Source organism: Aythya fuligula, chromosome 29 (genome assembly GCF_009819795.1).
Source record: "Aythya fuligula isolate bAytFul2 chromosome 29, bAytFul2.pri, whole genome shotgun sequence".
In the NCBI taxonomy this organism is placed as follows: Eukaryota; Metazoa; Chordata; class Aves; order Anseriformes; family Anatidae; genus Aythya; species Aythya fuligula.
The window spans coordinates 2,675,645-2,688,631 of record NC_045587.1 but is presented as its reverse complement, the minus strand read 5'-3'; the positions used below and the strand labels follow the sequence as shown (position 1 = coordinate 2,688,631).

General features: G+C 49.0%; 1 protein-coding gene across 1 annotated transcript; it reads left to right on the top strand.

Annotated features, from left to right (window-relative positions):
* The first annotated feature begins 9,721 nt into the window (after positions 1–9,721).
* LOC116499881 (olfactory receptor 14J1-like) lies at positions 9,722–10,318 on the top strand. The gene has a single exon (XM_032204732.1). It carries the CDS (start codon positions 9,722–9,724, stop codon positions 10,316–10,318), a length of 597 nt encoding a protein of 198 aa, XP_032060623.1.
* The last annotated feature ends 2,669 nt before the right edge of the window (positions 10,319–12,987 follow it).

Here is a 12,987-nt window from a genome sequence, read left to right as displayed (position 1 = left end):
GGATGCTGTTGGCCTTCTTGGCCACCTGAGCACACTGCTGGCTCATATTCAGCCGACTATCCACCAATACTCCCAGGTCTTTCTCTGCCTGGCAGCTCTCCAACCATTCCTCTCCCAGCCTGTAGCTCTGCTTGGGGTTATTGCGCCCCAGGTGCAGGACTCGGCACTTGGCCTTGTTAAACTTCATGCAGTTGACCTCAGCCCATCGGTGCAGCCTATCCAGATCCCCCTGCAGAGCCTTCCTACCCTCGAGCAGATCGACACACGCGCATAGCTTGGAGTCATCTGCAGACTTACTGAGGGTGCACTCAATGCCCTCATCCAGGTCATCGATGAAGATGGGGGGGACGCCCTGGGGAACACCACTAGTGACTGGCCTCCAACTGGACTTGGCTCCATTTACCACGACTCTTTGGGCCCGGCTATCCAGCCAGTTTCTAACCCAACAAAGCGTGCGTCAGTCCAAGCCAAGAGCAGCCAGTTTCTTGAGGAGAATGCTGTGGGAAATGGTGTCAAAAGCCTTGCTGAAGTCAAGGTAGACCACATCCACAGCTTTTCCCTCATTCACCAAGCACGTCACTTTGTCATAGAAGGAGATCAGGTTCGTCAAGCAGGACCTGCCTTTCATAAACCCATGCTGCCTGGGCCTGATTGCCTGCTTGCCCTGCAAGTTCTGCATGATGACTCTCAAGATAATCTGCTCCATAAGCTTCCCTGGCACATCAAGTCTAACTCCTGGATCCAACTCCTGGCACCGCACAGGTCTACCCAAAAGTTTAGACCATGTGACTAAGTGCACAGTCCAATTGCTTTTTAAATTCAGACAGGCTTGGTGAAGTGACTGCTTTGCTGGGGAGCCTGTTCCAGTGTCCAACCAACCTTTCGGTGAAGAACCTCTTCCTGATGTCAAGCCTAAACTTCCTCTGCCTCAGCTTAACACCATTCCCATGGGTTCTATCACTGGTATTTACAGAGAATAGGTCACCTGCCTCTCCACTCCCCCTCGCAATGAAGTGTAGACATTGATGAGGTCCCCCCTCAGCCTCCTCTTCTCCAGGATGAACAGGCCCAGTGACCTCAGCCGCTCCTCATACATCTTCCCCTCTAGGCCCATCACCATTTTTGTCGCCCTGTCAGGTGCAAGTTTTATGCAGTGTCCCCCTGAGGGACAGCACTGATACAGCCTTGTTTAGAAGAGCATTGGAGGCAGTGAGGACAAGTAGACAAAGGCAATGTGAAGGTGTCACTGACGTGTAGGAAAACCTGATGTGTTTCACCAAGCACAAGGGCCAGGCCTTGACCCCCATTCCCTGGGAAGGGAGATCCTTTCCCTTCACACCTTGCTCAGGCCTCTTACTGGGGCAGTAGGAGATGGGGATGTGCATGGCCAAGCGAAGGAGAATGGTACAACCCCTGCCTGGTCATCGGTAGAGAGGGGTAAGGAGGCAATGAGGCCCTTGTGCTTTAACAATAGGCTGTCTCCTTGTGAATGTCAGTGGAAGAGACAACAACCAGAGCCATGGACACAAAGATCACACTCTTGTTGGGACTTTCAGCCTTGCCAAAGTCCTTGTTCCTCTCCACACCAGGCAGTCCTACGGACTCCCAGACCTGCAACTTTTTTCCTGCTGGCTGTAAACCCTTGACCGTGTGGTGCCACACCAGATCTGAGTTGTCTGGTAACTCAGATTTGCTTGGTAGCTGTTCCTTGCAAGGCAGCTCTTTAGGAAGCTGGCCTGGTTCCTGGTGAGCAGCACCACAGCTTGTGTGGCATCCCTCGTGGTGCCCAGGCACTCTTCGTCCTGGGCATTGCTCACTCTGTAGGGTCCCAGTCTGCCCTCATGTGTGGGGTTCCTCTTCCTCCGGTGCAGGACTAGGCTCTTCTGCATGCAAATATCAACAAGTTTCTGTAGGCAAAGTCCTGCAGTTTCTCAAGGTTCCCCTGGACTGACGCTGCATTCTGTCAGCTGTTAATGTCTGCATGCAGATGGCTCACCCTGATTATGCTGTCTCTCACAAGATAACAGCAGCAGGAATTGCAAGACAGTTGAGCCAATACAGGAGTATGTAGTTGAATGGAATTGCAGCACAGACTCAGAGAAGGGTAGGGAATGGAAGGCTGCCCAATTCCACTTCTTCAGTTCTTCCTTCTCATTGTAATAAATGGGTCAGTCTTCAAAATAGAACTATAATCAAAGTTTACAATTTATTAAAGGAATAGAGGTAAGCAAACAGCGCTGGGTGCACTGGGAGTCTCTGCTCCACCAAGACGCACACCAGTTACATCAAGTAGCTGATTTTTATGCTCCTAGGCTAATACATATTCATTACTACTACTAGGGTATGTAAGACAGAAAGTCACATTCATCATACAATGTGGCCCTAGCATTGTTCCGTACTGACACGAATCAGATGAACATATCTCACATCATGCATGCTGTTATTTTGTCTGGAACTGCGTCCTATACACAAAAACACAGCACCATCCCAGTTAATAGGAAGAAAATTAAGTCTGTCCCAGCCAAAACGAGGACAATATCCATCCCATTCTATACCATCTGCATCATGCTCAGCCTCAGTACTTTCCGATTAATCACCACCACCTTTTCTCTTTTGATATACACAGAGAGATATCATGCCCTTAGTCTATGGGTGTCCTGATGTTGTCTAGGGTTGAGTTAATTTTCCTTCTAGTAGCTGGTATGATGCTGTGTTTTCGATTTAGCATTAGAAGAATGCTGATTACACGCTGATGGTTTAGTTGTTGCCCAGCAGTGGATTGCTGGGGGTGCCTGAGAAGCTGGTGGGGACAGAAACAGGACAGCTGACCCAAAGTGGCCAAAGGGATGTTCCATACCACACGATGTCATGCTGAACAATCAATATGGGTGGCTGGCCAGGGTAGGGCTACCACTGCTTCGGGACAGGCAATCATCATCATGATCATCAGCATCATTGCTTGTATTATTTGTCTTCCTTTTCTGTCCTATTAAACTGTCATTATCTCGACCCATGATTTTTATTTTTATTTTTTTAAAAAAATATATATTTTTTTCCCCCTCCTCATTCTTTTCTACATCCACTGGGGGTGTAGCAGGGTGTGTGTGTGAGTGAATGGCTGCGTGGTGCTTATCTGCCTGCCGGGTTAAACCACACTCTTTCTGGTGCCCAACATGGAGCACAAAGTTTGAGCCAATGACAGATCTGACCACAGCATGTTAAAAGAAAGCTAATTAAAAAAAATAAATGCTTATAATTATAAGCATTTATAATATAATATATATAATATAATATATATAATATAAATGCTTATAATTAAAATTATAAGCATTATTTGATTTTAATAGTTGCTGATCACAAAGATGATTATTTATTTATTTATTTATTAATCTCAGGTCTGTTGTGCAAGATTTCAGAATTGTGTTGTATAGAACATTACATACTGTATGTATCTCCTGCCATGCTGTTTGTCTTTTCTGATGGCTGGTTAAGTTTATTCTTTTGATGTATAGTGTAACACTGGCTTTTGATATGGTAAAATTCCTGGTCATTAAACTAATCTGGTACTTGTACTTAGCATTGCCATTACCTCCATACCTTGGGAACCATCTCTCAGGAACTACTAAGAATTACACTCTTGACCTTTTCTCCTCAGGAAACCAAACCATGGAGGAGACAAGAGGAAGACACTTTTACCCACTGGTTCACTCTCTCTTCCTCCTTCACCTCCCCCTTCTCCTCCAGGCTAGTTACAATAGCTCTTCAAATTTTTGAATATGGTCAAACCAGACGGTCAAACCAGCATGTTCCTATTGTTATGTCTCCTGAATGTGTTTCAGCTTTTGTTTATGTCAAACAATCACTTAAGAATGCTATCCAGAGATCTGCCTAGAGTCAGGAGAGTTAGGACTGGCAGGGAGTGTGGGAGAATATGGGCAGGCACCTAGAGCAGTGGGTACCTCCACTGCTTTGGAACTTCACCTCTGAGAAAGTGCAGAATCCTTTAAAAAAAAAAAAAAAAGTGAAATGCTTGAGAAAGTGGTGTTATTACCCTGGCATTTCCAGACACATATCAATGCAATGTGCTGGACCTTGACCTATGCTTAACAAGCCACAGTCAACACCTCCCCAGCTGCTGTGACTTCCTGCAGACTCACGCCAACCCATGTGACAGGTTCATCAGCCAGTCCAACCCTTGTGAAGGGCCCAGCAGCCACTTCAAACCCTGCAACAGGCCTTGCAGGCATTCCAGCTCCTGAGATGGGCCTATGTTAGGTGCGTGTGTCGATCTGCTTGAGGGTAGGAAGGCTCTGCAGGAGGATCTGGATAGGCTGCACCGATGGGCTGAGGTCAACTGCATGAAGTTCAACAAGGCCAAATGCCAGGTCCTGCACCTGGGGCTCAATAACCCCAGGCAGAGCTACAGGCTGGGAGAGGAATGGTTGGAAAGCTGCCAGGTGGAGAAGGACCTGGGAGTATTGGTGGATAGTCGGCTGAATATGAGCCAGCAGTGTGCTCAGGTGCCCAAAAAGGCCAACAGCATCCTGGCTTGCATAAGAAGCAGTGTGGACAGCAGGGCTAGGGAAGTGATCATCCCCCTGTACTCGGCTCTGGTGAGGCCGCACCTTGAGTACAGTTTTTTGTTCAGTTTTGGGCCCCTCGCTACAAGAAGGACAATGAGGTGCTCGAGCAAGTCCACAGAAGGGCGACGAAGCTGGTGAGTGGTCTGGAGAACAAGTCCTACGAGGAGCGGCTGAGGGAACTGGGTTTGTTCAGCCTGGAGAAAAGGAGGCTCAGGGGTGACCTTATCACTCTTTATAAGTACATTAAAGGAGGCTGTAGCGAGGTGGTGGTTGGTCTGTTCTCCCTTGTGCCTGGTGACAGGACAAGGGGGAACAGGCTAAAGTTGCGCCAGGGGAGTTTTAGGCTGGATATTAGAAAGAACTTCTTTACTGAGAGGGTTGTTAGGCATTGGAATGGGCTGCCCAGTCACCATCCCTGGAGGTCTTTAAAAGACGTTTAGATGTTGAACTTAGCGATATGGTTTAGTGGAGGACTTGTTAGTGTTAGGTCAGAGGTGGACTCGATGATCTTGAGGTCTCTTCCAACCTAGACAATTCTGTGATTCTGTAAATTCAAACTGACCCCTGTGATAGACCCTATAGCTACTCCAAAACCTGCAATAGGCCCTACAGCCACTCCAACTCCTCTGAAAGACCCTGTAGCCAGAACAACTCCTGTGTTGGGCCCTGCAGCCACTCCAGTCCCTATGATGGACCCCATAGCTGGGCCAGAGAACCAATCTGTGTCAGTATTGGTTACCTCTTTATGCAAGAGAAAACAATGGGTGTGGAAGTCAGTTTTTCTTTAGAAAGGAAAGAAACTCCTACCTGGACAAGAAAGGAGGAAGAAGATGAGGCAGGTTTCTCTAAAGCTGGGCCATCATGGAAGCAGGAGAACAAGGAAGAAGAGATCAAATAAACATCAGAAACCAAGTGATCCCTTTCCCAGGGTAAGCTAGAAGGTATGGGAACAGATTTCAGCCATTATCTCAGTGAGCACATTGTCACCTGGCTGCTCCAGTTCTCGGAGAAAGGAGCCAATAGCCTGGAATTAGAGGACAAGGAAGCCAAGCAGCCAAAATCCCAATCTAGGGAAGGGGTGACTGACAAAGGGAACTTAATCCTGTCATGCCTGAAGGAAAGGTATCCTTTCAAGAAAGGTCTTGTATGTCAACCAGGAAAGTGGACCAACATGCTGAGGGATATCCAGTACCTGAGGGAATTAACAATGCTGAAGGCGATTTGTAGGAACCTAGACAACAAAGAGCTATCCAGAGATCCAGGTGAAGTCAAGTGCACACGACCCATATGACAGAAGTTTGTACAGAGCACACCATCATATGCCAGCTCATTGGCAGTAATGACCTGGGAAGACCAAGAGGAACCCACAGTGGAAGAATTTGCAACTATGGCATTACAAAGTCTCTCTTCTTCCCTATGGGCCTACATTTCGTCTTGAGAGAAACTTTCTCATGAGGTGCAAGAACTACAAGAGAATACATCTTCTTCTTCACCTGCACTAACCAATACCTCAACTATCAGGTGTAAGCATCAATAAAATTCATATAGTGGGTGCATACTATGTGTCACCCTGTGGTTTTGACTGTGTGACCATGGAAAGGTCATGAGAAATTGGGGTGCAAAAAATCTACCTCCACACTAGAGGCAAGGAAACATACATGAAGTGCAAGGAAATAACATTGGCAAAAAGTGGTTCTTCTGAGAAAATTGCTGCTCCAGTTTCTAGCGGCAGTCCTCCCAACAGCGTAATTAATACTATGAGCAGGACTGGAGGGACCCAGCCTCCAGCCAGGGGGAGGAAGGGGACAATCAGTGACAAAAGGGGACAATCCTCAAATCGACTTTGAAGATTATTGGCCTGGCACATCAAACCCAGGCTGAAGTGAGTCCAACTGGGAAGGAGTGGCAAATGCAACCCATTGGGACTGGCCTGGAGGCTCTGTGCAACCTTGGCATAGACTACTTCAGGAGAGGGTACTTCAAAGGTCCACAAGGGTATTGGTGGGCTTATGGCACAGCTGCCTTGGAGGACAGGAGGACAGGAAACAGTCGTCTACCTTGCCCACGCTCTCACAGGACCCTGCTGCTGTGGAGGTGCTGATGGCCAATGAACGGCAGGTGCCAATCGCTACCACAACAGTGCGCCTGAGGCAATATTGCAATAACAGAGACTCCCTGATTCTCATGTATGAGCTGGTTCATTGACTGGAAAGCCAAGGAATGATCAGCAACACTTGCTCACCCTTTAATAGTCTCATATGGATAGTGCAAAATTCTACTGGTGAGTGGAAGATAACGTTGGACTTTTGTGGCCTGAATGAAATCACACCAGCGCTGAGTGCTGCTGTGCCGGGCATGCTAGAACTTCATTCAGTACAAACTGGAGTCAAAGGCAGCCAAGCGCTATGCCACAATTAATATTGCTAATGCATTTTTCTCCATCCCTCTGGCAGCAGTGTGAAGACCCCACTTTGCTTTCACATGCTAGGTCATCCTGTCCACCTGGAATTGACTGGCCCAGGGCTGGAAACACAGCCCTACCATTTGCCATGAGCTGATCCAGACTGCTCTAGAAAAGGGGGAAGCTCCTGAACACCTGCAATACCTTGATGACATCGCTACGTGGGGTAGCACAGCAGAAGAAGTATTTGAGAAAGGGAAGCAAATGTTCCAAATCCTTCTGAAAACTTGTATTGCCCTAAAACAAAGTAAGGTCAAGGGACCTGCATAGGAGATCCTAATATAGGCTGTCCAGGTTCAGGGGGACCCGTGCTGGGGGAAAGGTTGAGCAGCGAGCGGTCAGTGTGTGATGAGCAATTGCATTGTGCATCACTTCCTTTATACATACAATAATAATAAAAATAAAATTTCTTAGTATTTATTAGTAGTATTTCATTTTCATATTCATTTCATTTTCATATTCATTTTCTGTCCTTTTAAACTGTCTTTATTTCAACCCATTATCTTTTTTGGGGGGTGGGTGTGAGCTAACATCTGTGTGGTGCTGAGGTGCCTGACAGGTTAAAGCACAACATGTTTGACAACCACACTCCAGCAGCACAAATCACACTTTAAAAAAATCAGTCTCTGACATCTACAGAGAGAAGCAGTCAGTGATGACTTCAGTCTGTTTCAAACACCACACCCCAGGAGAGATTTAAGGAACTGTCATCCCTGAGGCCTTGGGGACACCTCGAGGGAGCGCAATGGCACAGAGCAAGCAATCAGGAGTTGGACTCAATGATCCTTATGGGTTCTTTCCAACTCGGGATATTCTATGATTCTGTGATGCCATGGTTGGGTGCTGTGCTGTTGAGATGGCCAGTCTCCTAGGCTCAAGGGGAGCTCCTGGCAAGCGGGCAGCGGTGCAGAGAGACAGCTCTGCCCAGGAGCAGCTCCTCTGCACAGCACAGCAGGGCTGGGGGCTCTGAGTGCAGGTGGCACAGGGAGAGGAGAGGAGAGAGGGCTTGGAGGCAGTGAGGAGCGCAACAACAGAGGGCAGTGTGTGGCAGGACAGATCTGCATGCTCTTGACACCGTGAGTCTCTGGCAGCAGGGCAATGCAGGTGCAGTTGCCAAAGAGGTCTTCTACATCTGGCACATCCGATGGCTGATATAACATATGTCCAGATGGTTCTCTCTGGTTATGCAGTGCTTTAGAAAATGACATTATGAGGGGGCGTTTCAAGAGGAAGATCGAGCCTTGATTTATCTGAAGGGTAAGGCTTTTTCTGCCGTCTGTGCTTTCACATTCCTGCTGTGGAGGGGAGCAGGTTTTGTGGTAACGAATTGTCAGATTTGTACGGGAGACTGAAACTCCTGGAGTATTGCACTGAGAAATCAGTCTGTCAGTGGTGAAATGTGTAACGTACCTTCCCAAGCCTCATCTCACAGACAGCACCAACATCACATTGTGGTCCTCTAAGGTTTGGTCTAAGCTGATCTTTAGGAGCTACAAACCTCCTGTCTTTGGGAGGTGTCTGCAGGCCAAAGCAGAGCACAAAGCATTTGCAATGAGCATGAGCTGCCTCCTCTGCAGGCAGAGCTGCAGCACAGGAGGGTCTGCTGAGTGTCCATCTGTCACTCCCTGGCCTTGCCTCCCCTGGCAGCAGCACGCTGGCATTCCTCCTGGCTTTTCCACCTGGTCATGCTGCTGCTGTTCTTGTTCCCAGGCTGGCTGGGGATGGGGGTTTCACATGCACTTGGAGTGAGTCCTCAGTGTGCTTGGGAAAAGGGGAGTACAGGGTGAGGTGTCTGGAAATGTGTGCTTTGAGACTGGATTCTTCTCTCCAAAGAGACACCAGCACAGGACAGTTGACACTATGACTGACAGACAGACTGGATGTGCTCTCTAAAGGACACTGCACTAAGGACAACGTCCCTTTGATGATCCACAAGGTTTACTTAAGTACAGTAGAAATGCTTAGGATTTATGCCTCATAAACAACCTTCAGGTGTGGTGGAGCAGCTAGAATGAAAGAGACAAATAGAAATCACCATATGAACTTGCTTTGGGGCAGGGCTGACTCCCGCAAAGCCCACACAGAGTCCGTGCTCTCAGTGAAACCCGTAAGCAGCATCAGTCAGAAGTCATGAAAGGAACCTGCCAAAAGTCTGAACGGAAGTGGAGATTTGTTTGGGAGGGATTAAATGAGAAATGTGATGAGTTTTCCTCTGAAATGAGAAATAGAGGCTTACATGAAAAATTGAAATATTTTTTTCCAAGAAAACTCTGTTGTAAACTATCAGTGTTTTTCTGTTCCTTCAGCAGGACCCCACGCCCAGAAACAGCAAATGGCCAACAGCAGCTCTGTGAGTGAATTCCTCTTGCTGGCGTTCGCAGACACGCGGGAGCTGCAGCTCCTGCACTTAGCGCTCTTCCTGGGCATCTACCTGGCTGCCCTCCTGGGCAACGGCCTCATCCTCACCACTGTAGCCTGCGACCACCGCCTCCACACCCCCATGTACTTCTTCCTCCTCAACCTCGCCCTCCTTGACCTTGGGTCCATCTCCACCACTCTGCCCAAAGCCATGGCCAATTCCCTGTGGGACACCAGGGCCATCTCCTATGAAGGATGTGCTGCACAAATCCTCTTTTCACTCTTCTTGGTGGTAGCAGAGTATTCCCTCCTCACCGTCATGGCCTATGACCGCTACGTTGCTATCTGCAAGCCCCTGCACTACGGGAGCCTCCTAGGCAGCAGAGCTTGTGCCCAGATGGCAGCAGCTGCCTGGGGCAGTGGCTTTCTCAATGCTGTCCTGCACACAGCCAACACATTTTCCCTGCCCCTCTGCCAAGGCAATGCTGTGGACCAGTTCTTCTGTGAAATCCCCCAGATCCTCAAGCTCTCCTGCTCAGGTGCCTACCTCAGGGAATTTGGAGTAGTTGTATTTAGTATTTCTGTATTATTTGGTTGTTCTGTTTTCATTGTTATTTCCTATATTCAGATCTTCAGGGTAGTGCTGAGGGTCCCCTCTGAGCAGGGACGTCACAAAGCCTTTTCCATGTGCCTCCCTCACCTGGCCGTGGTCTCCCTGTTTACCAGCACTGCCATGTTTGCCTACCTGAAGCCCTCCTCCATCTCTTCCCCATACCTGGACCTGGTGGTGGCAGTTCTGTACTCGGTGGTGCCTCCAGCAGTGAACCCTCTCATCTACAGCATGAGAAACCAGGAACTAAGGGATGCAGTGAGGACACTGGTAGAATACACAATTCTTCAGCGTATTCGCCTATAATAGTATGCCTATAATCATAAATGCCAGATGTACTCTGAAAAAAATTACATACTTTTTAAATATTATCTATCTGTACTATTATTTCCTGTATATGCTTTTCTGATTTATATAAAATTATTCTTAGCCTCTTACAGGTTAATTATTTCCTGATCTAACACTGCTTCCTGTGTAGATAAACCCAATGAGGAAGCTATCAGAAATTCCTTGATCTCACCTGGCATCTCTTCCCATCTCCTCTAGAGCTGGGGGAGCAGCCCCAGCGTGCAAGACGCGCTCAGGGCCAAGAGCCACCTGCCACATGGAGGAGCAGCTCTGGTGGCCCTCGGGGCTGCCCTTCACTGCCCACTGGGCTCTGCCTTTCTGCTGCCTTCGGGTCAGGGCTACTGCTTCCCTGGAGCCATGGCCATGGCCAGCAGCAGGACGTGGCAATGTTGTGCTCTTCTGTTTGGGTTAGCCCTGAGGTCTCATATACCTTGATGACAGTCCTGTTGTCTCGACGGTGACAGCCCTGTGGCTGCAGGAGGCAGCAGGCAATGTGCAGCTCTGGGTCATAGCTGGCCTCCCTGCTGGCACCACAGTAACAAAAGGGGCTGCTCAAGGCAAATCCATAAGTCTCAACACCTTCTCCAAATGCTTGCTATCAGGAATAGAGCCAAGGGGTTGCTCTTCTGTATTCTGGGGTTCGTCATGGAGTGAAGGACGCAGGCTGAAAGTACTAGGGTGGTCTGTGAGGGACCAAGGGCAGAACCAAGACCGAGAGCCAGATATGGAGCTGTACTCACCTGTCTTTTGTGCTCTTAGACACTCCCCATGATCTGGCCAAGCATTTGTGTTTATTTTCCAGCCTTGTGCTTATTTTCAAAAATAAATCAACCCCCCAAAATAATGAATATGCATTACTTAATAGTCTCTGCAGACAGCCTCAGAGAAATTTCTACCCTGTCTTCAAAAGATAATCCCAATATTTATTGCTGAGGACCATGCTACTGAGTACCAGCTGAGGCAATGCTGGGCAGTGGGGAAGGCCAGGAGAAAGACTTGTGTATTGGCTGTGAGAAACAAGGAATTTCAGGGCTTTAGCAGATGTCTGGGGGTGGAGTAGGACGACGAGGACTGGGACTGGGCTGAAGAGCCCTGCATGAAGCAGGGCTGATGGAGAAGTGTCCATCTTGCATGTGTGCCTCAGCCTGGGAGAAGGGGCTTGCCCACAGTGAGGGATGGCTAGGCTGTGCTCAGCAGGCCCTCTGGAAAGACCCCTGAGCCTGGAGATGCACCAACCTGCTGTGGTGAGGTGCCACTACTGCGGGGGAAGAGAGAAGGATTGGAGAGACATGTGGGACCTATGAGCAAGAGTGGTGTGTGCAGAGCATGTGGGGACATCTGCAGGGGCAGCGTGAGCCCAGGAGACAGCAGTGAATGGAGCCCAAAGAGTGTGAGCCTGTCCAAGGTGGACTGACCAGAGTTCAAGTGCTTAATCTGGCGTGAGCAGGCAGAGGAGAGCTCTGCTGCCCCAGGGCATGCAGCAGCCCCAGCAAAGGAGTCTGGTGAGTGATTCGTTGCAGCACTGGGGCAATGGCAGTGACCACATGAGCTGGTTCTGCATCCCAGCCTGCCCAGCACAGCCCTGCAGAGTGCCCCCCTGTCCCGGGTACCACAGCCCCCTCTCTCTGCAGAGCAGCACCACCAGATGGGGCTGGGGCTGGGGCTGGGAGGGCACTTCCCTGAGTGTCTTCTAGGACAGCTTCAGCACATGGCTTCTGGATGTGAGTGTGATCCTCTCTGCGCGCAAGGAGCTGAGAGACCGCCAACAGGCACGGGGCTGGAACACTGACTGCAAGGTCCCTCCTGCCCTAGCACCTCACTGGACTGGCATGGAACTGGCTCCCATGCAGCAGAGAGGCTGGGAGTTCAGCAGCAGTGCCATGGGCTTGAAGGATCACAACCAGCTTACTTCTAGCTGGGCAGGTCCTGGGCCAAAAGGGGGTGATTTTTAGGTGTGGTATTATGAGTTCAGTGGTGCCTCAGAAATTCTTAAGTCCTGTAGGAAGTGAATGGCTGTTAAACGGCCTTTGAAGTGACTTCTTTCTGAAGTAGCCAACAGGTCATCCCTTGACTCCTGTCTGGGATCTGTGCCTTTAGGCTCACATCTGAGAATGTGCCTGAAAGGCAAGCAGAAGTAACTTGCTGTGCATGCAGTTTGTGACATCCGCTCTTTCTAAGTATCTGGTAAGCCCCATAGAGAAAGAGGTCTTGGAAAGGTGTTGTCATGTCAGAGGTTTCAGCTTTTGCCTGAAGTCATCCTTCAGGACTGCTTTCAGTTTTCTACACAGAAGTGGCCACTGCCTCCAAGATGCCCAGGCAAACTGAAGCCTACATGAGGGTTTGGAAATAGATACCCTGGGTGCACAAGATCCATTCTATATCCAAAAGTTGGAGGCAGGAAACAAAATTTTGGGGGGGTAAAAGAGCTGCTGGGCACATTGTACAGGGTGCTCCTACAGCCTTTTCTATCCTGGCTTAGGTGCTGCATCTGTCTCAGGAATGGAGTAGACAACAGAGATGAGACAAATACTTTGAGATCATGAAAGCCATCAGAAAACTGCCCTAAGATGATAACTGATATGGGGTAGTCAGGAGAAGCCTAGCCAGGAGAGATGTGAGATTTGAGG

What these genes read in the sequence shown, in the direction of transcription:
- LOC116499881 (XM_032204732.1), top strand. Translation starts at nt 9,722, where the DNA reads ATGGCCTATGACCGCTACGTTGCTATCTGCAAGCCCCTGCACTACGGG.